At 43.7% G+C, this 25,727-nt stretch overlaps 1 protein-coding gene and 1 pseudogene across 1 annotated transcript; both read right to left on the bottom strand.

The window, feature by feature from the left end:
* LOC139159247 (zinc finger protein 850-like) overlaps positions 1-24,264 on the bottom strand; it is a 123,841-nt pseudogene extending 99,577 nt beyond the window's left edge.
* On the bottom strand, positions 201-24,266 carry LOC139159897 (zinc finger protein 850-like). Its single transcript, XM_070737345.1, has 5 exons — positions 24,192-24,266; positions 19,448-21,406; positions 18,518-19,194; positions 17,336-17,350; positions 201-817 (listed from the first exon to the last, which is right to left on the bottom strand). The coding sequence occupies exons 2-5, from the start codon at positions 21,019-21,021 to the stop codon at positions 201-203; spliced, it is 2,883 nt and encodes a 960-aa protein (XP_070593446.1). The 5' UTR covers positions 21,022-21,406; positions 24,192-24,266.
* Between the last annotated feature and the right edge of the window lie 1,461 nt (positions 24,267-25,727).

Raw genomic sequence — 25,727 nt, 5'->3', positions numbered from 1 at the left:
ACTGAGGTCTAGGGACGGAGCTCCGTCGGCAGCCTCCCGACACGGCTCGGCGGCCACCGGAAGTCCTGCAATGTTACTTTTATCTCCCATCTGTTTTCCTTCTATATTTCATGTTACTAGCCTCCCTCTATCTCTTTCGCTTCCCTCCACCTTTTCTCCCACTCTCCCTCTTACCTTCTTCCCTCCTACCTCGCTCTCCTTCATGTGTGAGTCTTCTGGTGTTTCACCAGGTGGGACCTCTGACTAAACCTTTTCCCACAGTCAGGACATTCAAAGGGTTTCTCTCCTGAGCGAGTCCTCTGGTGTGTCACCAGGTGGGAACTCCGACTAAAACTTTTCCCACAGTCAGGACATTCAAAGGGTTTCTCTCCTGTGTGAGTCCTCTGGTGTTGCACCAGGCTGGAATTATCATTAAAACCTTTCCCACACTCAGGACATTCAAAGGGTTTCTCTCCTTTGTGAGTCCTCTGGTGTCTCACCAGGCTGGAATTTTGACTAAAACCTTTCCCACACTCGGGACATTCAAGGGGTTTCTCTCCCGTGTGAGTCCTCTGGTGTTGCACCAGGTGGGAACTCTGACTAAAACTTTTCCCACAGTCAGGGCATTCAAAGGGTTTCTCTCCTGAGTGAGTCCTCTGGTGTGTCACCAGGTGGGAACTATGACTAAAACTTTTCCCACAGTCAGGACATTCAAACAGTTTGTCTCTTGTGTGAGTCCTCTGGTGATGCACCAGGCTGGAATTATCACTAAATCTTTTCCCACAGTCAGGGCATTCAAAGGGTTTCTCTCCTGAGTGAGTCCTCTGGTGTTTCATAACTGAAATTGTGACTGAATTTTTTTTGCACAGTCTGCACATTCAAAGGTTATTCAAATTGTGTTATTCCTGTGTGTGCATCCCTTAGTGCAGGGGTAGGGAACGTTGGCTCTTCTGTGACTTGTGGACTTCAACTCCCAGAATTCCTGAGCTAGCATGATTGGCTCAGGAATTCTGGGAGTTGAAGTCCACAAGTCACAGAAGAGCCAACGTTCCCTACCCCTGCCTTAGTGTGTCATGACCTGAGAATTTCTAATGAAATGTTCACACAATCTGCACAGTCATATGTTTTCTTACTCATGTGTGTCTTCTGGTGTACCACCATGTTGCCATGCTCACTAAAGATGTAACACATTGGGGTTATTTTGTGGCTTCTCCCTTGCGTAGCTGGTTCCAAGAATCACAAGGGAAATGTTCTGACCAATTTTTGCTACACTGAGATAGTGTGCATGGCTCTTCTCCTGTCTAGCTCCTCAATGTATAAACAGCTGTGATTTGCAACCTCTTCTTTTTCCACAAAAAAGATGCAATTTTTCCAAAACTGAGTTCATCAAAAATATGGACAATGCCTTGTTTAGTGGTACTTTCATTCAAGCCATGTTCTTCCTCACAGGGAGAGGCCTGCATTACTGTCTGCTCTACATGGCTTTATTATTGACCTTTTCCTCTCAACTGACTTCCAGATATTTCCCTTTTTTGCTGATTGACTTTTCATGTAACCTATCTTTGAGTTCTGCATAATCTGCTTATTCGAGCTTGAAACCTCTCTTGATTTTCTCTCTCTTGTCTAACAGCTGCTGGAGGAGGAGAATTGTATGGTTTTCCAAAAGAAATGGGAAATATTTTGATTTTTTCCTTCATTTTCTTCTCTTTTCAATGTTGCTTTTTATTTCAATTGACCGAGTGGGTCTTATTGCCATCCCCTTTGTCTATAAGATTCAAAGAAAAATAGAACTTTAATTGTTTATAAAATAATTAGAGATGATTATAAAAACGAATAAAAGTATATATTATAGTGAAAAGTCAAACATGCCCCAATACTAATCAGTTAAATTATTTATGATTCAGAGAAGACTACTGAGATCCATGTTCAAATATCCATTCAAGTTCAGTTGTTTAATTGGGTCAATCAAGCATTCTTAGCAATGCAAAGGCCTAGCAATTGCTTCCAGCTGTGAGGATTCAGCTCCACTGATCTTAGAGGCCTAGGTCTTAGAAGAACTTGGACAATTAAAGATAAATAAGGCAATGGGTCCAGATGGCAACCACCCCAGAGTTCCTAAACAACTCAGACCTGTGACTGCTACCCCCCCCTGACTGATTTGTTTAACCAATCCCTTTTAACGGGAGACGTTCCTGATGAATGAAGAATGGCCAATGTTGTGTCTATCCACAAGAAGGGTAGTGGAGAAGAAGCTGACAACTACAGACCAGTTATCTTGACATCAGTTGTAGTTAAAACGATGGAGACTTTACTCAAAAAGAGGATAAATTAATACCTAAAAAACAATAACTTATTGGACCCTAACCAGCATGGCTTTACTGAGGGCAAATCATGTCAGACTAATCTCATTGATTTCTTTGACTATGTCACAAAGGTGTTGGATGAAGGTGGCCCATGGATATTGCCTACCTGGACTTCAGCAAAGCCTTTGATACGGTTCCACATAAATAGATACATTAGTGAAGAGTGAACTTAATCTCTGATAGTTCAGTGCATTTGCAGCTGGCTGAAGCTGCAAATGTTTGTGAGTGACATAGGGGAAGGTTTGGTAGGGAAGTTTTGCCCATTTGCCGATGACTCTACAGTGTGCAATAGGGTTGATATTCCTGTAATATGGCAAATGATTTAGCTTTAGTAAATAAGTGGTCAAAGCAATGGAAACTGCAGTTTAATGTTTCCAAATGTAAAATAATGCACTTGGGGGAAAGGAATCCTCAATCTGAGTATTGTATTGGCAATTCTGTGCTAGCAAAAAGTTCAGAAGAGAAAGATTTAGGGGTAGTGATTTCTGACAGTCTCAAAATGGTTGAACAGTGCGGTCATGTGGTAGGGAAAACAAGTAGAATGGTTGGCTGCATAACTAGAGATATAACAAGCAGGAAGAGGGAGATTGTGATCCCACTTTATGTTGTACCTACTCTTGATCAGTTGGAAGATGATGAAGATATTGAGGATTCAGATTCAGATAGTGTTTATGAAGTAGTGCGGGGCCCGGGGTTACAGGTAGTAGAACAGGTGGGAGGCTAGCCACAGGATGGGGCTATGAGTTCAGGATCTAGCGAGGGAGAATCAGACGCACGCTGGGTTAATCCTAAATTCAGAAGGATTCAGAAACGTAGAGAACAAAGGTCTGGAGGAAGATATTAAGGAGAGGAATGGGTTAAATATTGTAGTGAGTTATTTGGCACGTCAGGGGGCTAGTGGAGAAGAAGGGTGGAGTTTCAACGTTGCTGAAAATAAATATGGAGGTGTTTTTCGCCATGCTAAAGTAAGCCAAGTATTTTGTATTGTATTTAGTCAGTGCTGCTGTCTTTTTTAAAGCTATGTAGTTAGGAAATAAATCTTGTCTCAGTGAAGCAGGAAAAAGAATGTGAGAAATGCAGCTAAGAGAGACATAACGGACCGAGTGATGTTTGGAATGTTTGAAAATACAGGAGAGCAGAGAAATAAACGGAGTTGCTTTATTCATGAAATGATGCATTTAATGAGAGTTATTTGTAATTACTAAACTTCTACCAGAAACCAGAACACTTTATAGAGCGCTGGTGAGACCGCATTTGGAATACTGTGTTCAGTTTTGGAACCTCATCTACAAAAAGATACTGACAAAACTGAACAGGTCCAAAGACGGGCTGCAAAAATGGTGGAGGGTCTTAAGCATAAAACCTATCAGGAAAGACTTAATGAACTCAATCTGTATAGAGAGGGGGCACAATCTGAAATTAGTTGGGGGAAAGATCAGAAGCAACATGAGAAAATATTTTATGAAAAAGTAGTAGATGCTTGGAAATAACTTCAAGCAGACATGGTTGGTAAATCCACAGCAACTGAATTTAAACATGCCTGGGATAAACATCCATCCATCCTGTTCTGTCTGGGTGCCCCCAGACTTCAACACCAACTGGACAAAACAGCCAGACACGCTGGTAAAAGCAAAGGCACTTTATAGTTTGAAAAATAAACACAGAGAAAAACCTGTTCTTCCCAACAGACAGGCTATGAGGCTTCACAGCAGAGTCCTGACAGCGAGACAATACAGCAGACTTCTTGCTGGCACACACACCACTGTAGAGAATAAGACCCACGCCTTTCCCCCCAAGGTTTCAGCCTTCAAGGCCACAAGCCAGAATCCGAGACGCCAAAGATCACAGCCAGGTCCCAGGACTCCCAAAGATAATACAGTGGTCCCCCGATTATTGCGAGGGTTCCGTTCCAGGACCCCTCGCAATGATCGGTTTTTCGCGAAGTAGCGCTGCGGAAGTAAAAACACCATCTGTGCATGCGCAGATGGTGTTTTTACTATCGCCGCAGCAGCGAGGAGCCGAAGATTGGGGTTTCCCCGCCGCCCACGCAAACTCCTCGCTGCTGCCGCGCCCGCCGCTTGTCCGCCGCCTGCCTGCCCGCGTGCCCCCAGCTCGCCCGCCCTTCGCCCGCCCACGCCGTTCGCTCGCGCCGCTTCCCAGCTGGGAAGCAGCGCTGGGGGTCTTACCGGCCGCCCACTCCTCGCTGCTGCCGCGCCCGCCGCTTGTCCACCGCCTGCCTGCCCACGCGCCGGCCCTTCGCCCGCCCACGCCGTTCGCTCGCGCCGCTTCCCAACTGAGTCCCGAAGTCAAAGGCGAACTTCCGCGTTTGGCTTCGGGACTCAGTTGGGAAGCCGCGCGGCTGTTTTAAAACGTCGCCGCCGGCATGTCCCGAAGCCAAACGAACCCGGGTGGCCGGGCGAGCAGCGAGCGAACGGCGGGTGGCCGGGCGAAGGGCGGGCGAGCGGCGAAGGGCGGGCGAGCAGCGAGCGAACGGCGGGTGGCCGGGCGAATGGCGGGCGAGCGGCGAAGGGCGGGCGAGCAGCGAGCGAAGGGCGGGTGGCCGGGCCAAGGGCGGGCAAGCGGCGAACGGCAGGCGAGCAGCGAGCGAACGGCGGGTGGCCGGGCGAAGGGCGGGGAAGCGGCGAACGGCGGGCGAGCAGCGAGCGAACGGTGGGTGGCCGGGAGAAGGGCGGGCAAGCGGCGAACGGCGGGCGAGCAGCGAGCGAACGGCGGGTGGCCGGGCGAAGGGCGAATGGCGGGCGAGCCGGGCGAACGGCGGTGCGAACGGCGGGCGAGCGGGTGCTGGGGGGGCTTCTCGCCCTCCCGCCAGCAAGAGGGGGAAGACCCAGGGAAGCCGCCCAGCAGCTGATCTGCCCAGCGCCATCTACGCATGCGTGGCCATAGAAAAAAGGGCGCGCATGCGCAGATGGTGTTTGTACTTCCGGGTTGAAAAATCGCCATATAGCCGTTTCGCAATGATCGGGATCGCAATACCCGGGGGATCACTGTACTCCACAATACAGGAAGGGTGGGTCTGCCTTTTCAGCCTTTCTGGGGAGAAGCACACCCAAACCCATCTGTTGCCTATTTAGGGCTGGAAATACCTGGCTAATTGTCCCCTTCGTTGTGCTGCTCTTCTCTGCCTGAGATCGATTATGGCTTGTGCATTTTCATCTAAGGACTCCAGGCTGCTTGCTGGGGAGAGCTCCACCCCGGGGGACTCTGGCTGTTCTCCCTCTCCCTCGGCCTGATATTCCTCCTCCCCGTCTGCCTGAGCCTCCTCCTCCTGTTCCTCATCCTCCCACTTTGAGCATGGAGCCGGCAGAGGTTCAGCCGTTCCCTGAGGAGCCTCAGACGGAATCACAACACATCCTAAGATAAAATACAGGAAATAATATAAGAGCAGACTAGATGGAGCAGGAGGTCTTTTTCTGCCATCAATCTTCTAGGTTTCTATGTTGCTGTAATTATCATCAAATGTATTTTGAATTGCTGGGGATATATAATTGGAGATATTGTGCATTCCCGAATATAAGACAGGCGCCCGTCTCGTGGTGTGATGCAATTTGGGGGTTCCAGGGCAGGCGGGGTGGACAGAGGGCTCAAGGGTGGAGCTGGGTGTGAGACGGGTGTTTTACCTGTACAGTGGAACCCCGACATAAGAGCTGCTCTACTTAAGAGCAACTCGAGATAAGAGCTGGGAGGGGAGAGATATTTTTGTTCTACTTACAAGCCCAAATTCGAGATACAAGCGCCAAGGAGCTGTCTCCTGAAGCCAAACGCTAACTTCCGTGTTCGGCTTCAGGAGACAGCTGCGAAGCGGCGCGCGTGTTTTAAAAGGTTGCAGCCGGCCTGGGGGGCTTGGGGGGGTGCTTGCAGCTTTCTTTCTTGCTCTTTTTCTTTCTCTCTTTTACCTTCCCTTCTATTTCTTCTTTTCTTTCTCCTTCCCACCTTCTTCCCTCCCTCCCTTCACTCATTCCTCTCTTACTCTCCCCTTTCATAAGTTTCCTTGCTTCCTTCCTCTGTTCCTGTCCCTTCCCCCTTTCTTTCTTTCTTTCTTTCTTTCTTTCTTTCTTTCTTTCTTTCTTGCTCTTTTTCTTTCTCTCTTTTACCTTCCATTCCTCTATTTCTTCTTTTCTTTCTCCTTCCCACCTTCTTCCCTCCCTCCCTTCACTCATTCCTCTCTTACTCTCCCCTTTCATAAGTTTCCTTGCTTCCTTCCTCTGTTCCTGTCCCTTCCCCCTTTCTTTCTTTCTTTCTTTCTTTCTTTCTTTCTTGCTCTTTTTCTTTCTCTCTTTTACCTTCCCTTCCTCTATTTCTTCTTTTCTTTCTCCTTCCCACCTTCTTCCCTCCCTTCACTCATTCCTCTCTTACTCTCCCCTTTCATAAGTTTCCTTGCTTCCTTCCTCTGTTCCTGTCCCTTCCCTCTTTCCTTCCTTCCCACCCTCCGTCCATTCATTCACCCATTCCTCTCTTGATCGCTTAAAGCCGGTCCCTGGTGCAAAAAGGGTTGGGGACCTCTGTCCTACAGGATTGGGTGACAGAGAAGTTGAACATATGTAAATTTAAAAGTTTAAGAAAGTTTACAAGTTAAGTGAAAGAAACTTCATTATTCATTTATATGTACATGTACATTTCTTCATTAAAAACATGTCTTTCTGCATAATTTAGACTAACTTTGTGAGTTTTTTGAGGGCTGGAACCAATTAAAATTATTTACATTAATTCCTATGGGGAAAAGTCGTTCGAGATAAGAGCTGCTCGACTTAAGAGCCCAGGTCCGGAACGAATTAAACTCGTATCTCGAGGTACCACTGTACTGGACTTTAGCAGCTCTGTGTGTCTCTCAGCTGGTCCCTTTACAGGGAAAAAACCTTATATGATACATAAACTCTTCTCAATGTGAGAAGTTGTTAATGGCTTCCCCTCGCAACCAGTTTTTCTGTATTTTCAAGCTTTTTTCCTCTAAAGAGACCAGCCGACAGCCACACAGAGCTGGCAAACTCCAGTACCAGTATGATGCCCGTCTCGCGATGGGACACAATTTAGAGGTGGCAGGTTCGGCAGGTCAGAGCAGAACAGGGTGGGGGCAGGTCACCCATCCTACATGGGACATGGAGTTCCGTCGCATGCCTGATGTTGTATCCACTGACCCCCGTCCGGCGGTAGGAGAAAGAAACTCTTGAGCGCTGCCTGAGGAAGAGCTGACAGACAAACTCCCAGCAGAGCTCAGTGGCAGAAGCAGCCGGCTATGCACTTCCTGGTTCACCTCTCTGGCGCGTGTCCCCCCCTCTCTTGACTAAATGCAATAAATCTTTCCCCTTTCACTCCAAGAGTCTCATGAACACTCATTTCTGGCCGGATTTTGAAGGGAGAAAGATCTCCTGTGTGTGGGAAGCAGGTTTGGAAAAGACAAGGAAGTGCAGCTCAGCGCAGCTAGAAGTTTGGCTGTCAGCTCGGTGTATTTCCCCTCCCGCTTTGCTTGTGTCTTGGGAGGATTTCTTGAAAACGTTACAAGATCATTATGCCCCTGCCCCTTCGAGGTGTGCTCGTCGCTACACTTTTTATCAGCGAAATCAAGCCGAAGGGGAGTCTATTAATGACTTTCTGGCTGCTCTCCGTAGAGCGGCATTATATTGTGAGTTTGGGGACCTTAATGACTACCTTTTGGATAGACTAGTTTTCGGAGTCAGAGACGGTCACCTCAAGCGGCGCCTCCTGGCAATCCGGGATTTAACCTTTCAAGCTGCGGTGGCGGAGGCTCGTGCTTTCGAGTTATCTACACAATCTTTGGCTTCTATGGACAGCTCAGTTAATGTCACGCAAAAGGCAGCCACTGTTTCGGAAAAACCCAAGCTGGCCCTGGAGGAGGTGGGCGATTTAGGGGGCGAAGAAGATGAAGAGGTCTGCAGATTGGCTACTAATCGGGCTAGGGAAGCACCGACGGGACGTCCTCGTCCTCCTTTGTCGCCATGCCGTGGCTGTGGGGGGGGTCATTATCGTTCTAATTGCCCGTCCCGAGATGTGGCATGTTGGCGATGTGGTGCCAAAGGTCACATCGCCAGAGTTTGCCATTCTCGTAGATCCCCGGCTGCCCCGTTCCGGGAGCAGCGTGAGTTTTCTGGCTTCAATTCTCGTGGACAAAGAAGATTTCCCCCCGCTAGAAGAGATGACTGCAATGCGGTGTACAGCTGCCCTCGTCCGGTTTCTTCTTATGTCAGGAGGACCGCCGGCTCGGCTGAGAAAATTTCTGTGGTGGTTCAATTGGGGGGTTCTCGTTGTAACATGCAGGTAGACACCGGTTCTGCTCATTCCTTAATTTCTTGGGCCACCCTCAAGCGTTGTTTCCCTGCATGGAGGAAGAGTCGCCTGCTGCCCTGCGCTTTGAGCCTGAGGGATTACCAAGGAGCTGCAATCCCTATCATCGGAGAAGGCCGTTTTGCAGTCCGCTTTAAGACTTTCGCCGGTAGACTGCCTCTCGTCGTGGTGGATGGACCCTTTGCTAGCCTGCTCGGACTGGACTGGTTCTCTTCTCTGGGACTCTCTTTGGAGGGGGTTAATGCAATTGTGGGGGAGTCGGGATTTGAACAGCTGGCACGGGAGTTCCCTGCCGTTTTTGACAGTAATTTGGGTCGTTATACTGGCACCCCCATCTCGTTCAATTTAGATCCTAAAGTCCCAGCAGTTCGCTTAAAGGCCCGCCGTGTCCCTATTCCCCTCCGTCCTAAGGTAGATGCAGAGTTGGACAGATTAATTGCCCAGGGGGTTTTAGAGCCGGTAGATCAGGCTGCGTGGGAGACCCCTGTGGTGATTGCTTTCAAGGGGGATGGGGGAATCAGATTGTGTGGGGATTATAAGTGCTCTGTGAATCGTGCATTGGCCCACCATTCATACCCCTTGCCAGTGGTGCAACAGCTGCTACACACTCTGGGGGAGGGTCGGGTGTTTGCCAAGCTCGACCTATCCCAAGCTTACCAGCAGCTCCCGGTGGACTCTTTGACAGCCGAGGCCCAGGCGATCATCACCCATAGGGGGGTATTTAAATGCCACAGGCTGCAGTTCGGGGTTTCCATCGCCCCAGGCATTTTCCAAGGTTTGATGGAGCGCCTGTTATATGGACTGGAAGGAACTGTGCCGTATTTCGACGATGTTCTGGTGTCGGGGAGTTCCACAGACGAATTAATGGCACGAGTAAGGAAGGTTTTGGCTAAATTCAGGGAGGCTGGGCTTAAACTGAAGGCTAAGAAATGTGTGTTTGGTGTGCCCCAGGTCGAGTTTCTAGGTTTCACGGTGGATGGACAGGGAATACACCCGACCCCTGAAAAGATTCGTGCCATCAGGGATGCCCCCAGGCCACAATCCAAGGGGGAGCTCCAGGCGTTCCTGGGTTTACTAAATTTTTATGCGGTCTTCATCCCGCAGAAGGCATCGGTGGCTGAGCCTTTACACAGACTTCTCGACAAGCAGTCCCCTTGGCATTGGGGAAAGAGGGAGGAAGCCGCGTTCTTGGGGGTTAAGGAGTTACTCACTTCTAATAACATCCTGGCTCAATACTCACCTGGGTTGCCCCTGGTACTCACCTGCGACGCTTCTCAATATGGGGTGGGCGCAGTCTTAAGCCACAGACTGCCAAATGGTACAGAGGCTCCCCTGGCTTTCTTCTCCCGCACGCTGGTTAAAGCGGAACGTAATTACGGCCACATCGACAAGGAGGCGCTGGCTCTGATTGCTGGAGTCCGAAGGTTCCACGAGTACCTGTATGGCCGTCACTTCGAACTGGTGACAGACCACCAGCCATTATTGGGATTATTGTCTGGGTCCCGTCAAAGCCCTGTAGTAATATCCCCCAGGATGTCACGATGGATCGTTTTCCTTGCAAACTATAATTACACTTTATTATACAAACCTGGGCGCCATATATCTCATGCAGATGCCCTTAGCAGATGCCCCCTGGCCGAAGTTTTAGTGGATCCCGCACCTGCATGTTCAGTCTTTGCGTTGTCAGAAGGAGGTCTTATTTTATCTGCAGCCGAGGTAGCTTGGGAAACCGGGCGGGATTTCATCTTGTCCCAAGTAAGGCAATGGGTGTTAAGGGGGTGGCCTGTCTCAGCCCCTGCCAAGGAGTATGTGCCTTTCTTCAGGTGTCGAAACGAGTTCTCCGTGGAAAGAGGAATTCTGCTGAGAGGTTGCAGGGTGGTAATTCCGAGTAGGCAGCGCAGCCAGGTATTAGCTCTCTTGCATGATGGCCATCCAGGCATTGTGCGCATGAAAAGCCTGGCGAGGGATTACGTGTGGTGGCCGGGGCTGGATAAGGGGGTAGAGCAAAGAGTGGCAGAGTGTAGGACATGCCAAGAGCACCGGCCTTTCCCTCCCCGGGGGGAGCCATTGGCATGGGAGCCGCCTGCGGGCCCCTGGGCCCGGATACATATTGATTTGGCCAGCCCCTTCATGGGGCAATCCTTCCTGGTAATTGTGGACGCACACTCTAAGTGGGTGGAGGTGGTGCACCTAAAATCCACACAGTCACAAACGGTTATAGAGGCATTGATGACAGTATTTGCCACACAGGGTTTCCCAGACCTCCTGGTTTCGGACAACGGCCCGCAATTCACATCGGTACTGTTCGAGTCGTTCTTGGCATCGGTGGGCATCCGCCATGCGCTGACCTCGCCTTGGCATCCGGCCAGTAATGGCCAGGCGGAACGGGCCGTTAGGTCAGTCAAGGAGTCTTTGAAGAAGATGACTGGGGGTTCATGGCAGAAAAGGTTGGCGGATTTGTTATTAGCACAGCACACTACTCCCTGTGTGGCCACTGGCAAGACCCCTGCAGAACTATTAATGGGTCGCAAACTTCGAATAGTTTTAGATAGGCTTCATCCGTGGTATTCACAGTCGGTGCCTTGGCCAGAAACCCCGGTCAGGAAGGTGAAAGTGGGAGACAGGGTGTTTGCGCGCTCATATTCAGGAGAGCAGAATTGGGCAGAAGGAAAAGTAAGCAGGGAGCTGGGTCCCAGGTCATTTGAGGTCATGTTAAGGGATGGCCGAGTGTGGAGGAGACATTTGGACCAGATTCGGTTAGACAAGGGAATGAATACTGACGAGGAAAGGGGTCAAGGCCACCCCGGGAATGTTATGGAGGAAACCCTAAACCGGGGCGGAAACAATGTGGGAACTGACAGCTCGGAAGAAGCCTCGCCGTTTGTAAGCGAGGGAAGCAGAGAGGCGAGTCCGGAGTCCAGGGAGGAACAAGAAATAGAGCCACGGAGATCGGGACGTCTGTGTAAGAGACCGGAATATTTGAAAGATTACGTATGTGCTAACGAAAGGGATAGGAGTGTTATATCTGCTCAGTTACAGCCGCAGATTAGAGCCGGGCGATAGGCATCCCTATCCAGGGTGCTGATTGGCCGCCAGCCCGTAGTTACAACGTAAGCGGGAAGTTTCTCTCTGCGGGGATTGGGTGCTGCCTCAGGCAGCTTGTTATATATAAGCCTGTGTGTATGTTATTGCTTAAGTCTGTACCTGCCAGGCCTGGCATGAGTTCTGTAATAAACTTCTGAGTTAACTGTGGCCTCTATTACACTTTGTGAAGCTCCAGGACTGGAAATAACCCTATACTACATCTGTGACAGAAGACCTTTGGAGCGATCACGTTAATTTCGAACATATTCAGTAAACTACTTACCAACCTAACCAGCCTAATCAATAACCAACAACTTGCAGCATCACTGAAATCCTACCTGAACTCTACGACTTAGATTTGGAGGACGCAGAAGGGTTTGATATTCTATTTAAATGTATAATAAGTAATTTCCTAGCTCCAAAGTCTTGCTATATTCCTATTTACATTTGATAACTCACACAAGGTTTTTCTACCGTACAATATCTGATTTTTTATCTTATAATTTCATAATTTATATTAAAATACTCAGTATAATTAATCTAAATTTAATGAATTTACCTTAATGAATTTATTGACCTTACTATTTACTATAACAGGATATCAACTGCTATCAATTGTATCAACTAACTAATCAATTGTATATATTAACTGATATTCATTTCCCACTTGTATAGAATATTTTGCTAGGAATCTACTAACTTATCTATTGTCTTATAGGCTATTTGACTACATTACCAACTTTTAAAGTAATTTTTTCTCTTGAATATTAACTATTAATTATAAGGTTACTATAGTTTAACAATAGAAATATTAGATAAGATTTACTTACTGTATTAATTTGATTTAGTTTATATGTATTATTCTGTTTTTATTAATTTTCTATTGGTCTTTAGTAAGTGACAACTCTCTTTAGAAGTTAACTACAAATAAGACAAGGCAATACCCTCTTTGTAATCTATATATACTCTAAATAATCTATATATACTCAATTAATACAATATATATAATTAATTAACATAAAATCTGCTAGAACCTGTTCCTTTTCTTTTTCTTTTTTTTTTCTCCCTTTCACTAGAGGGAAGAATTACCTTTAAACTTTATATTTACACAAAATAACTGAAACTAATTTACCCCACTACTTTCTTACTTCCCATTTCTCTTTCTATTCCCTTTAGCTATTTACTATCTCCCCTTGCTATTTGTTCTAAGGTTTTTCAATAGATATAACTTGAATTGCTTTTCCGTCTTTATAACATCTAGAAGTCCAACAATATACTCTACTTATATTAAATTCTGGATCGGACCATTAGACAATTGTATAAGTGGGCTAGCTAGTGGTCCATCGCAAAAATGACAAGCCTTTATAATCTGTCTAGACTGGGATCTGGGAAGAAATCAATTAATCATTCTACCTCAGCCATACCGAGTCCTTCTACCCAGAGATCTCTGGAAGATATGTTACCCAGAGAAAGGTCTAATTCCTATAAAGACCTCCAAACTACGCTGCTTCAAATGCAGTTGTTAATGCTCAAGAATCATCAAGACATAAAAAAAGAAATAGGCGAGGTGAGGAACGATACATCCGAGTTAAAAGAAAGGATGCAAAACATGGATAAAAGGCATGAGGCCTTCCAACAGCAGATGATTAAACATGAACAAAGAATTCAGGACTTAGAAGATAGAATTGATCAGGATCATAAACAAATGGAAGACCTGACAGAAAAATTAGTTCATGCCAATAAAGAATTAGAAAGTACAGTAATTCAATTAGAGAGCGAAAAAGCTAATCAATACCTTAGATTCCAAAATCTTAGGGAGGAGAAAAGTGAAGACCTACCAGACATTATGGCCGATATTCTTTCAAAGGCTCTGGGTATTGAAAAGGACACAATGCTAAATGAAATTGATGAAGTCTATCGAATAAATACTAATTACGCCAGACGCCATAACCTCCCCAAGGAAGTTCACATCAAGTTTGTTAAAAAATCAGTTAGGGATGAAATTCTTCATAGAGCACGGGAAGACCCCATAGATTACAAGGGGAGACAATTGGTAATTCTAAAACAAGTCCCAAAACATGTTAGAGATTTACGTAGGCCATACACCTTTCTGTCAGCCAAATTGACCAGGCACAACATAAATTTTAGATGGCTTGTCCCAGAGGGTATGCTCGTGACCTGGCAAGACAAAAAGCTGAAAATTGATTCGGTCGAAAAAGCAGAAGAATTCTTTGATAAAAACTTTCCCACTGAACGGACATCCGAGATACAAGATAGTAAAGGAACAAGGAATCCCCCATCAACCAGTGCACAACCTATAGACCAGATCCCAATCAGTTCGGAAGGAACACAGGCTACTGACAACCTAACTTTAGGTAATAATGGCTATGCAGGATACCCAAAAGAAACAAGAAGCACAAGGGCAACAAGACCCAAGTATAGATAATTTAAATTTGGCACAAGAAAAACCAAACAAGGGAATTGAGTTATATTCAATTAATATAAATGGATTGAATGCACCAAAAAAAAGAAATCAAATTTTAAACAAAATTGCTAAATTAAATTTTGACATCATTGCAATGCAAGAAGTCCATATCAAAAATAAATTTGAACATTTACTCAAAAGAAACAAACTTGGGAATCTGTTTACGTCTCTAGCTGCAGAAAAAAAGAGGGGTGTAATATGTTACATCAACTCTAACATCCAAGCTAAATTGAAATACAAAGATAGGGAGGGTAGAGTCCTAATCTTAGAATTAACTATAGAACGGGATACAATAACATTAATTAATATCTACGCTCCGAATGAAGGCCAAGAAAGATTTTATAAAAGATTGCTAAATACCATTAAAGAACATTCTACAGACAATATCTGTTTATTAGGAGATTTTAATGGTATAATTAATAATGAATTGGATTATAAGAATGATAAAACGAACAAACAAAAGAAAAGAATACTACCGAAAGCTTTTTTCGAATTAACTAAAGAACTAAAATTGAAAGATAGCTGGAGAGACAGAAACCCCAACCTTAAAAAATTTACCTTCTATTCTGACAGGCACCAATCTTGGTCAAGATTGGATATGGTCTGGGCAACAACAGAAATCAATACTAAAATTCATTCGATAGAGATAGATCCTAATTACATCTCAGACCACAGTGCGCTCAAAGTAACTTGGAAAGGAACTAAACAGTGTTGTAGATGGTCTCTTCAAAAATCTATACTAAACCAGGAAGATTTTAAGCAAAAATTCAAAACTGAAATGAACTTTTTCTTTCAAGAAAATCTTAAAGACCACACTAGTCTCCAAAATGTTTGGGACACAGCCAAAGCCGTTATCAGAGGGATAGCCATTTCATATATGGCCAAAGAATTTAAACTAAAAAAACAGAAATCGGCTAAATTAGAAGAAGACTATAGGGCCTTAGAAGAAGAATTACAGAAATTCCCCCCAAAAAAAGAAATTAAACAAAACATGCTACAAATAAAGCATCAACTAAATTTAATAGACCAACAAAATTTGGCACAACAAATAAAAAGAACTAACCAATATAATTTCGAAAATGCCAATAAACCTAGCAAATGGTTAGCCAATAAACTCAGAAAACAAAAAGAAAAGAAACTTATAAACTGTCTTAAAAACAAAAACGGGGAATTATGTCATGATCTGGAAAGGAAAAAAAAGATTGCTGGCGATTTCTATAGTAAACTTTATGAGTATACCGATATTACACAAAACATTACTCATGATCTAAAAACTCAAGGAATTTTAGAGCAGGCCAAGCTACCCAAAGTACCACAAGAAATGGTTGATACAATTAATAAACCGATCACCGCTACAGAACTAAAAGAAGCAATAAAAAGCCAAAAAAACAATAAAGCCCCGGGGCCGGATGGGCTCCCCATAGAACTTTATAAAGATCTTCCCAAAGAAATGGAAAAGGCCATGTTAGAAACGTTAAATGAGGCTCTAGACAGAGGTAAAATCCCAACTTCATGGACAGAAGCAAATTTAGCGTTAATTCCAAAAAAAGATACAGATCATACAGATATAACTAATTACCGCCCGATTTCTCTCTTAAATGCCGATTATAAAAATTTTACCTCCATCTTAGCAAGTAGAATCAAAGGATTCCTAAATTATTTTATACATTCGGATCAAAATGGCTTTCTTCCCGGGAGACAGCTAAAGAACAATATTAGAATTGTGTTAGACACGCTGGAGTATTATGAAGCCCATAATGAAAAACAAGTGGCGTTAATATTTCTTGATGCCCAGAAGGCTTTCGACAACGTGTCTTGGAAATTCATGATTAAACAACTCGAGTATATGGAATTTGGCCCCAAATGTATAAATGCAATAAAAGCTATTTACTCTGTCCAATCAGCTTATATTATCCTTAATGGAGATACATCGACAAAAATCTCTCTTTATAAAGGTACAAGACAAGGGTGTCCACTGTCCCCTTTATTGTTTATCTTAACCCTTGAAGTATTAACTAGAATTATTAGAGATAAGGAAGATATAAGGGGATTAAAATGTAAGAAAGAAACCTATAAGCTTCAAGCCTTCGCGGACGACTTGGTATTTATCTTAGAAGACCCTTTAGATTCAGGTCCCAAATTACTAGAAGTTCTGGAAGATTACGGTACAGTGGCAGGCCTCAAAATAAATAAAACTAAAACGCAAATTCTAACCAAAAATATGCGACAATCACAGAAAGATATCTTAACAGCTAAACTGGATATTCAAATAGTTACAAAAATTAAATACCTCGGCATTAATTTGACAAATAGAGTGTCCAGCTTAAAATCAAACAATTATGATATTTTAATAGACAAAATACAAGCTGACTTGTTAAAATGGAGAAATTTACAACTTTCCTTACTTGGGAGGATTGCAGCCATAAAGTTAAATACTCTGCCCAAAATTTTGTTTCTATTTCAAACAATCCCTATACAATTAAAACAGGAATTTTTCAATAATTTGACTAAAATAACTAACAATTTCATCTGGCAAAATAAATGTCCCCGAATTCGATGAAAATATTTACAAGGAAAGAAAGAAGGAGGACTGGCTCTCCCAATTTGGAAGGATTACTATATTGCTGCATCTCTATCATGGACGAGAGACTGGATGAGCCTAACAAATACTAGACTTCTTAACTTAGAAGGCCACGACCTCCACTTAGGGTGGCACTACTATCTCTGGGATGGAAAGCTGACAACCCATAAATACTTCTCCAATCACATGATTAGGAAATCGCTTATTTACACTTGGAAAAAAATTAAACCTAAACTTTATAAAGGAATTCCCATCTGGTACGCCCCTTTAGAAGCCTATGTTCATCCTAATTTACACAAAAGAAACAATATAATAAGATATAAAGATATTCTAAATCCAAACGGGGCAATTAGAACAAGGCTAGAACTAGAAAATCTTGGTCAAAAAGTGGAATGGTGGGAATACCTTCAGATTCAAACTAAATTTAACAAAGATAAAAATAAAACCGGGATAAGCAAAAATGCCCTGCTAGATAAGCTATGTACAGGCCCCCAAGATCAGCTAATCAAAATTTTTTACTGTTACTTAAACTACAATGAACTGGACAACTTTAGCACAAAAATTAATGTCAAAAAATGGAATCTGGACCTTAAAAATGAGATTAAAGAGGAGGAATGGCAAATACTCTGGAGTAGGAACTATAAATTGACTATTGCCACATCCTATAAAGAAAATTTAGTTAAAATGTTTTACCGATGGCATATTACCCCAATTAAGCTAACCAAATTAAATAATAAACTCTCACCAAATTGTTGGAAATGTCAACAAGAATTGGGCACCTATTTCCACCTATGGTGGCAATGTACAAAAGCTAAATTATATTGGAACAAAATTGGAATTTGGATCGATGAAATACTAAATCTATCACTAGACAAGACTCCTGAATGTTTTTTATTGGGTATAATCAGACAAAATCTACCGAAACCCCAAGTACACTTAATTATTCACTTAACAACGGCAGCAAGACTAACTTATGCGCAGTGGTGGAAAAATGATGAGCTACCCCCAAATGAAGTAATAATTAAAAAAATAATATACTGCGCAGAAATGTCGAAACTGACTATACTAGTTAGAAACGAATCATTGGCTACGTTCAATAATTGTTGGGACCCTTTTTATAATTGGCTAGGAAGCAAAAGCGAGAACAACAGGCTACAAGATTGAAATGTCAGATATAACCTTGAACTCTTACAAATCTGGTATAAAGCAACTTTTTATCTAATATAATAACATGAGACTTTATATATATTTGGATATGAATTTTATTATTATTTGTTAATTTCTCTGCAATGCGTTTATTTCAACTCTGGCATTTAACATTCTAGATAAACTATTCGAATCATGGTAATGAGCAAATATAACTGGATCTAGTTTTCGTTTTTAATACAACTCCCCTGTATATTCGCCGATACTTTTATCCTTACTACCTGTTTGGTTTTTGTTTGTTTGCTTTGTTTTTTCGTATTTTATGTTTTATGTTTTCATATGTTGTATTAAACGATGTACATGTTTCAATTTTAATAATAAAATTTATAAAATTAAAAAAAAAAAATCATCATCAACTCAGAGTTTTCCAAACCTGCACAGAAGCCGAGAGGGAAATTATATTATTATTTCTGTGCCGCCCAGTCCCGAAGGGACTGCCGCTCAGACACTATAATTTTCGGCCCACCCCCCCAAAAAATTATAGGAAACACTGATTACTACTAAAACTTTTCCCACAGTCAGGACATTCAAAGTGTTTCTCTCCTGTGTGAGTCCTCTGGTGTCTCACCAGGCTGGAATTAACACTAAAACTTTCCCCACAGTCAGGACATTCAAAGGGTTTCTCTCCTGTGTGAGTCCTCTGGTGTCTCACCAGATTGGAATTAACACTAAAACTTTCCCCACAGTCAGGACATTCAAAGGGTTTCTCTCCTGTGTGAGTCCTCTGGTGTCTCACCAGGTGGGAACTCGAACGAAAACCTTTCCCACAGTCAGGACATTCAAAGGGTTTCTCTCCTGTGTGAGTCCTCTGGTGTCTCACCAGGCTGGAATTAACACTAAAACTTTCCCCACAGTCAGGACATTCAAAGGGTTTCTCTCCTGTGTGAGTCCTCTGGTGTCTCACCAGGTGGAAACTCGAACGAAAACTTTTCCCACAGTCAGGACATTCAAAGGGTTTCTCTCCTGTGTGAGTCCTCTGGTGTCTCACCAGGCTGGAATTAACACTAAAACTTTCCCCGCAGTCAGGACATTCAAAGGGTTTCTCTCCTGTGTGAGTCCTCTGGTGTCTCACCAGATTGGAATTAACACTAAAACTTTCCCCACAGTCAGGACATTCAAAGGGTTTCTCTCCTGTGTGAGTCCTCTGGTGTCTCACCAGATTGGAATTAACACTAAAACTTTCCCCACAGTCAGGACATTCAAAGGGTTTCTCTCCTGTGTGAGTCCTCTGGTGTCTCACCAGGTGGGAACTCGAACGAAAACCTTTCCCACAGTGAGGACATTCAAAGGGTTTCTCTCCTGTGTGAGTCCTCTGGTGTCTCACCAGGTGGGAACTCGAACGAAAACCTTTCCCACAATCAGGACATTCAAAGGGTTTCTCTCCTGTGTGAGTCCTCTGGTGTCTCACCAGATTGGAATTAACACTAAAACGTTTCCCCACAGTCAGGACATTCAAAGGGTTTCTCTCCTGTGTGAGTCCTCTGGTGTCTCACCAGGTGGGAACTCGAACGAAAACCTTTCCCACAGTGAGGACATTCAAAGGGTTTCTCTCCTGTGTGAGTCCTCTGGTGTCTCACCAGGCTGGAATTAACACTAAAACTTTTCCCACAATCAGGACATTCAAAGGGTTTCTCTCCTGTGTGAGTCCTCTGGTGTCTCACCAGATTGGAATTAACACTAAAACTTTCCCCACAGTCAGGACATTCAAAGGGTTTCTCTCCTGTGTGAGTCCTCTGGTGTCTCACCAGGTGGGAACTCGAACGAAAACCTTTCCCACAATCATGACATTCAAAGGGTTTCTCTCCTGTGTGAGTCCTCTGGTGTTGCACCAGGCTGGAATTAACACTAAAACTTTTCCCACAGTCAGGACATTCAAAGGGTTTCTCTCCTGTGTGAGTCCTCTGGTGTTGCACCAGGCTGGAATTAACACTAAAACATTCCCCACAGTCAGGACATTCAAAGGGTTTCTCTCCTGTGTAAGTCCTCTGGTGTCTCACCAGGTGGGAACTCGAACGAAAACCTTTCCCACAGTCGGGACATTCAAAGGGTTTCTCTCCTGTGTGAGTCCTCTGGTGTGTCACCAGACTGGAATTAACACTAAAACTTTTCCCACAGTCAGGACATTCAAAGGGTTTCTCTCCTGTGTGAGTCCTCTGGTGTGTCACCAGACTGGAATTATCACTAAAACGTTTCCCACAGTCAGGACATTCAAAGGGTTTCTCTCCTGTGTAAGTCCTCTGGTGTCTCACCAGGTGGGAACTCGAACGAAAACCTTTCCCACAGTCAGGACATTCAAAGGGTTTCTCTCCTGTGTGAGTCCTCTGGTGTGTCACCAGACTGGAATTAACACTAAAACGTTTCCCACAGTCAGGACACTGAAAGGGTTTCTCTCCTGTGTGAGTCCTCTGGTGTTGCACCAGATTGGAATTACTACTAAAACTTTTCCCACAGTCAGGACATTCAAAGGGTTTCTCTCCTGTGTGAATCCTCTGGTGTTTCACCAGATTGGAATTATCACTAAAACCTTTCCCACAGTCAGGACACTGAAAGGGTTTCTCTCCTGTGTGAGTCCTCTGGTGTGTCACCAGACTGGAATTAACACTAAAACTTTCCCCACAGTCAGGACATTCAAAGGGTTTCTCTCCTGTGTGAATCCTCTGGTGTTGCACCAGATTGGAATTACTACTAAAACTTTTCCCACAGTCAGGACACTGAAAGGGTTTCTCTCCTGTGTGAGTCCTCTGGTGTGTCACCAGACTGGAATTATCACTAAAACCTTTCCCACAGTCAGGACATTCAAAGGGTTTCTCTCCTGTGTGAATCCTCTGGTGTTGCACCAGACTGGAATTACTACTAAAACCTTTCCCACAGTCAGGACACTGAAAGGGTTTCTCTCCTGTGTGAGTCCTCTGGTGTGTCACCAGACTGGAATTATCACTAAAACCTTTCCCACAGTCAGGACATTCAAAGGGTTTCTCTCCTGTGTGAGTCCTCTGGTGTTTCATGACTGAAATTGTGAATGCATTTTTTACACAGTCTGCACATTCAAATATTTTCTCTTTTAGGCGAGTCTTGGGTTTGACTGTCTGCTCTACATGGCTTTATTATTGACCTTTTCATCTCAACTGACTTCCAGATATCTCCCTTTTTTGCTGATGGAGGAAAAAACCATGTAACGTATCCTTGAGTTCTGCATAATCTGCTTATTTGAGCTCCAAATCTTTCTCGATTTTCTCTCTCTTGTCTAACAGCTTCTGGAAGAGGAGGAGAATTGTATGGTTTTTCCAAAAGAAATGGAAAATATTTTCATTTTTTGCTTGATCTTCTTCCCTTTTCAATGTTGGTTTTTATTTCAATTGTCCCGAATGGTCTTATAGCCATCCCCTTTGTCTGTAAGATTCAAAGAAAAATAGAACTTTAATTGTTTATAAAATAATTAGAGACGATTGTAAAAACAGAATAAAAGTATATATTATAGTGAAAAGTCAAACATGCCCCAATACTAATCACTTAAATTATTTATGATTCATAGAAGACTACCGAGATCCATGTTCAAATGTCCATTTAAATTCAGTTGTTTAATTGGGTTGATCAACATTCTTAGCAATGCAAAGGACTAGCAATTGCTTCCAGCTATGGGGATTCAGCTCCACTGATCTTAGAGGCCTAGGTCTTAGAAGAACTTGGACAATTAAAGATAAATAAGGCAATGGGTCAAGATGGCATCCACCCCAGAGTTCCTAAAGAACTCAGACCTGTGACTGCGACCCCCCTGACTGATTTGTTTAACCAATCCCTTTTAACGGGAGACATTCCTGATGATTGAAGAATGGCCAATGTTGTGCCTATCCAGAAGAAGGGTAGTGGAGAAGAAGCTGACAACTATAGACCAGGTATCTTGACATCAGTTGTAGTTAAATGATGGAGACTTTACTCCAAAAGAAGATAAATTAATAATTAAAAAAAAATAACTTATTGGACCCAAACTAGCATGGCTTTACTGAGGGCAAATCATGTCAGACTAATCTCATTGGTTTCTTTGACTATGTCACAAATGTGTTGGATGAAGGTGGCCCGTGGATATTGCCTACCTAGACTTCAGCAAAGCCTTTGATACGGTTCCACATAAATAGATACATTAGTGAAGTTTGTGAGTGACATAGGGGAAGGTTTGGTAGGGAAGTTTTGCCCATTTGCCGATAACTCTACAGTGTGCAATAGGGTTTATATTCCTGGAGGCATCTGTAATATGGCAAATGATTTAGCTTTCGTAAATAAGTGGTCAAAGCAATGGAAACTGCAGTTTAATGTTTCCAAATGTAAAATAATGCACTTGGGGGAAAGGAATCCTCAATCTGAGTATTGTATTGGCAGTTCTGTGCTAGCAAAAAGTTCAGAAGAGAAGCATTTAGGGGTAGTGATTTCTGACAGTCTCAAAATGGGTGAACAGTGTGGTCATGTGGTAGGGAAAGCAAGTAGAATGCTTGGCTGCATAGCTAGAGATATAACAAGCAGGAAGAGGGCGATTGTGATCCCACTTTATGTTGTACCTACTCTTGATCAGTTGGAAGATGATGAAGATATTGAGGATTCAGATTCAGACAGCTGGGAGGCTAGCCACAGGATGGGGCTATGAGTTCAGGATCTAGCGAGGGAGAATCAGACGCGCGCTGGGTTAATCCTAAATTCAGAAGGATTCAAAAACGTAGAGAACAAAGGTCTGGAAGAAGATATTAAGGAGAGGAATGGGTTAAATATTGTAGTGAGTTATTTGGCACGTCAGGGGGCTAGTGGAGAAGAAGGGTGGAGTTTCAACGTTGCTGAAAAGAAATATGGAGGTGTTTTTCGCCATGCTAAAGTAAGCCAAGTATTTTGTATTGTATTTAATCAGTGCTGCTGTCTTTTTTAAAGCTATGTAGTTAGGAAATAAATCTTGTCTAAGTGAAACAGGAAAAAGAATGTGAGAAATGCAGCTAAGAGAGAGATAACGGACCGAGTGATGTCTGGAATGTTTGAAAATACAGGAGAGCAGAGAAATAAACGGAGTTGCTTTATTCATGAAATGATGCATTTAAAGAGAGTTATTTGTAATTACTAAACTTCTACCAGAAACCAGAACACTTTATAGAGCGCTGGTGAGACCGCATTTGGAATACTGTGTTCAGTTTTGGAACCTCATCTACAAAAATATATTGACAAAACTGAACAGGTCGAAAGATGGACTACAAAAATGGTGGAGGGTCTTAAGCATAAAACCTATCATGAAAGACTTAATGAACTCAATCTGTATAGAGAGGGGGCACAATCTGAAATTGGTTGGGGGAAAGATCAGAAGCAACATGAGAAAATATTTCATGAAAAAGTAGTAGATGCTTGGAAATAACTTCAAGCAGACGTTGTTGGTAAATCCACAGCAACTGAATTTAAACATGCCTGGGATAAACATATATCCATCCTAAGATAAAATGCAGGAAATAGTATAAGAGCAGACTAGATGGACCATGAGGTCTTTTTCTGCCGTCACTCTTCTAACTTTCTATGTTGCTGTGATTATCATCAAATGTATTTTGAAATGCTGGGGATATATAATTGGAGATATTGTGCTTCCCGGAAGATAAGACAGGCACCCGTCTCATGGTGTGATGCAATTTGGGGGTTCCAGGGCAGGCGGGGTGGAGCAGGGTGGGGGCAGGTCACCCATCCTACATGGGACATGGAGTTCTGTTGCATTCCTGATGTTGTATCCACTGACCCGAAACTCCCAGCAGAGCTCAGTGGCAGAAGCAGCCGGCTATGCACTTCCTGGTTCACCTCTCTGGCGCGTGTCCCCCTCTCTCTCTGTAGTGAGGAAGGGGGAAGAGGGCACGAGAAAAAAGCACCAGAAGGAACCTTTTGACTAAATGTAATAAGTCTTTCCCCTTTCGCTCCAAGAGTCTCATGAACATCTGCTGGAAGTTTGTTCCAAGCATCTACTACTCTTTCAGTAATATAATATTTTCTCACATTGCTTCTGATCTTTCCCCCTTATTTTTGTGTTCAATTTCCTATTAAATACACTTCTCTTTTGAACCTTATTTACCGCTAACCTGGACAGATTTATTAAAAAACAAAACTAAGATGAAGCTGACACTACTGAGCCTGATGTTCTTTAGATTGAAATAAATTGGGGGCTCACCTTGGAGGGACATAAACAGTACCAGTACACGGTACAGGTTCCGCCAGAAATCTGAAGACACCAAAGGGTTCCCCTGAAGAAAAAAGGTTCATAAACACGGCAGTGAGTGAGCAGGAGGCATTTCAAATTGACGTAGGCAGAGCCCAGATGAGCGCAGGGCTTGAGAAGCAGACGTCCCTGTCGCCGTCCCTCCCTCCCTCCCTCCCTCCCTCCCTTGCTGGACTGGCTCAGCTGCTCTGGGCTGCCTTCAGCAGTCTTTTGAAACATGCTCCTATTGGCGATAAAGGAATCAATGCTTGCCTCCTGTTCTTCACAGGCAGGAGCGTGTTTCAAACTTACATAGTCAGAGTCCAGAGGAGCTTAACTCGTCCTGTGGTGTGTGTGTGTTTGTGCAGCTGTCTCTCGCTTGCCCTCGCTCTCCCAGCCAAAAATTCCCGCCAGAGAAAGAGCGGCTCCAGGCATGTCTCCCCTCTTTCCCCGGAAAGTATTGGGGGGGCTTATTATGCATGTCTTGAAAAGTCCTGTTGGGCTTATTTTCTGGATATGTCTTATTTTCGGGGAAACACGGTAGATGCATTGATAGAAATAGTGGGGGGAAATAGTGTCCCCTGCTCCTTAAACTTAAGAAACTCACCAGGTCCTGCCCAGCCATTGACCCTCAGAGTGGAAAAAACTCCTATGGGAGAAAGGGGTGGGTGGATGCGGGGGAGAAATAGTGTTAAAAGCAGGAAGTGATCTAAACCCAATTACCAGGGATAATTCTCTCTAAGGGTTAAATTGACAGAGATGTCTATTCCTAGAATGGCTTCTAGGAAGAAGAGTTGTAAAATGAGTTTAGGTCACTTCCTGCTTTTACCACTATTTCTCCCCTGCATCCACCCACCCCTTTCTACCATACGAGTTTTATTTGTTTTATTTTTATTGATTGATTTTCTCCAATACACAATGAGGGTTTTAGTGGGTATACACATAGTAAAATACATGATGAAGGCTACAGAGGATGTACTCATAGTAAATTATATCTAAGAAAGAACAGAAGAGAAGATATAGGAATAGAACGAATCAATGAAAGAATAGAAGAAGAGATATAGGAATAGAAGAAAGATATAGGAGATATAGGAGAGCAATAGGACAGTGGACGGAAGGCACTCTAGTGCACCTGTACTCGCCCTTACTGACCTCTTAGGAATCTGGATAGGTCAATCGTGGATAATCTAAGGGTAAAGTGTTGGGGGTTTGGGGATGACACTATGGAATCCAGTAATGAGTTCCACGCTTTGACAACTCGGTTACTGAAGTCATATTTTTTACAATCAAGTTTGGAGCGGTTAATATTAAGTTAAATCTGTTGTGTGCTCTTGTGTTGTTGTGGTTGAAGCTGAAGTAGTCGCCGACAGGCAGGACGTTGCAGCACATGATCTTGTGGGCAATACTTACATCTTGTTTAAAGCGTCTTAGTTCTAGGCTTTCTAGGCCCACGATTGAAAGTCTAGTCTTGTAGTGTATTCTGTTTCGAGTGGAGGAGTGAAGGGGTCT

This window comes from Erythrolamprus reginae, chromosome 2, assembly GCF_031021105.1.
Source record: "Erythrolamprus reginae isolate rEryReg1 chromosome 2, rEryReg1.hap1, whole genome shotgun sequence".
Lineage (NCBI taxonomy): Eukaryota > Metazoa > Chordata > Lepidosauria > Squamata > Dipsadidae > Erythrolamprus > Erythrolamprus reginae.
This window is presented reverse-complemented; position numbering and strand designations above follow the sequence as displayed.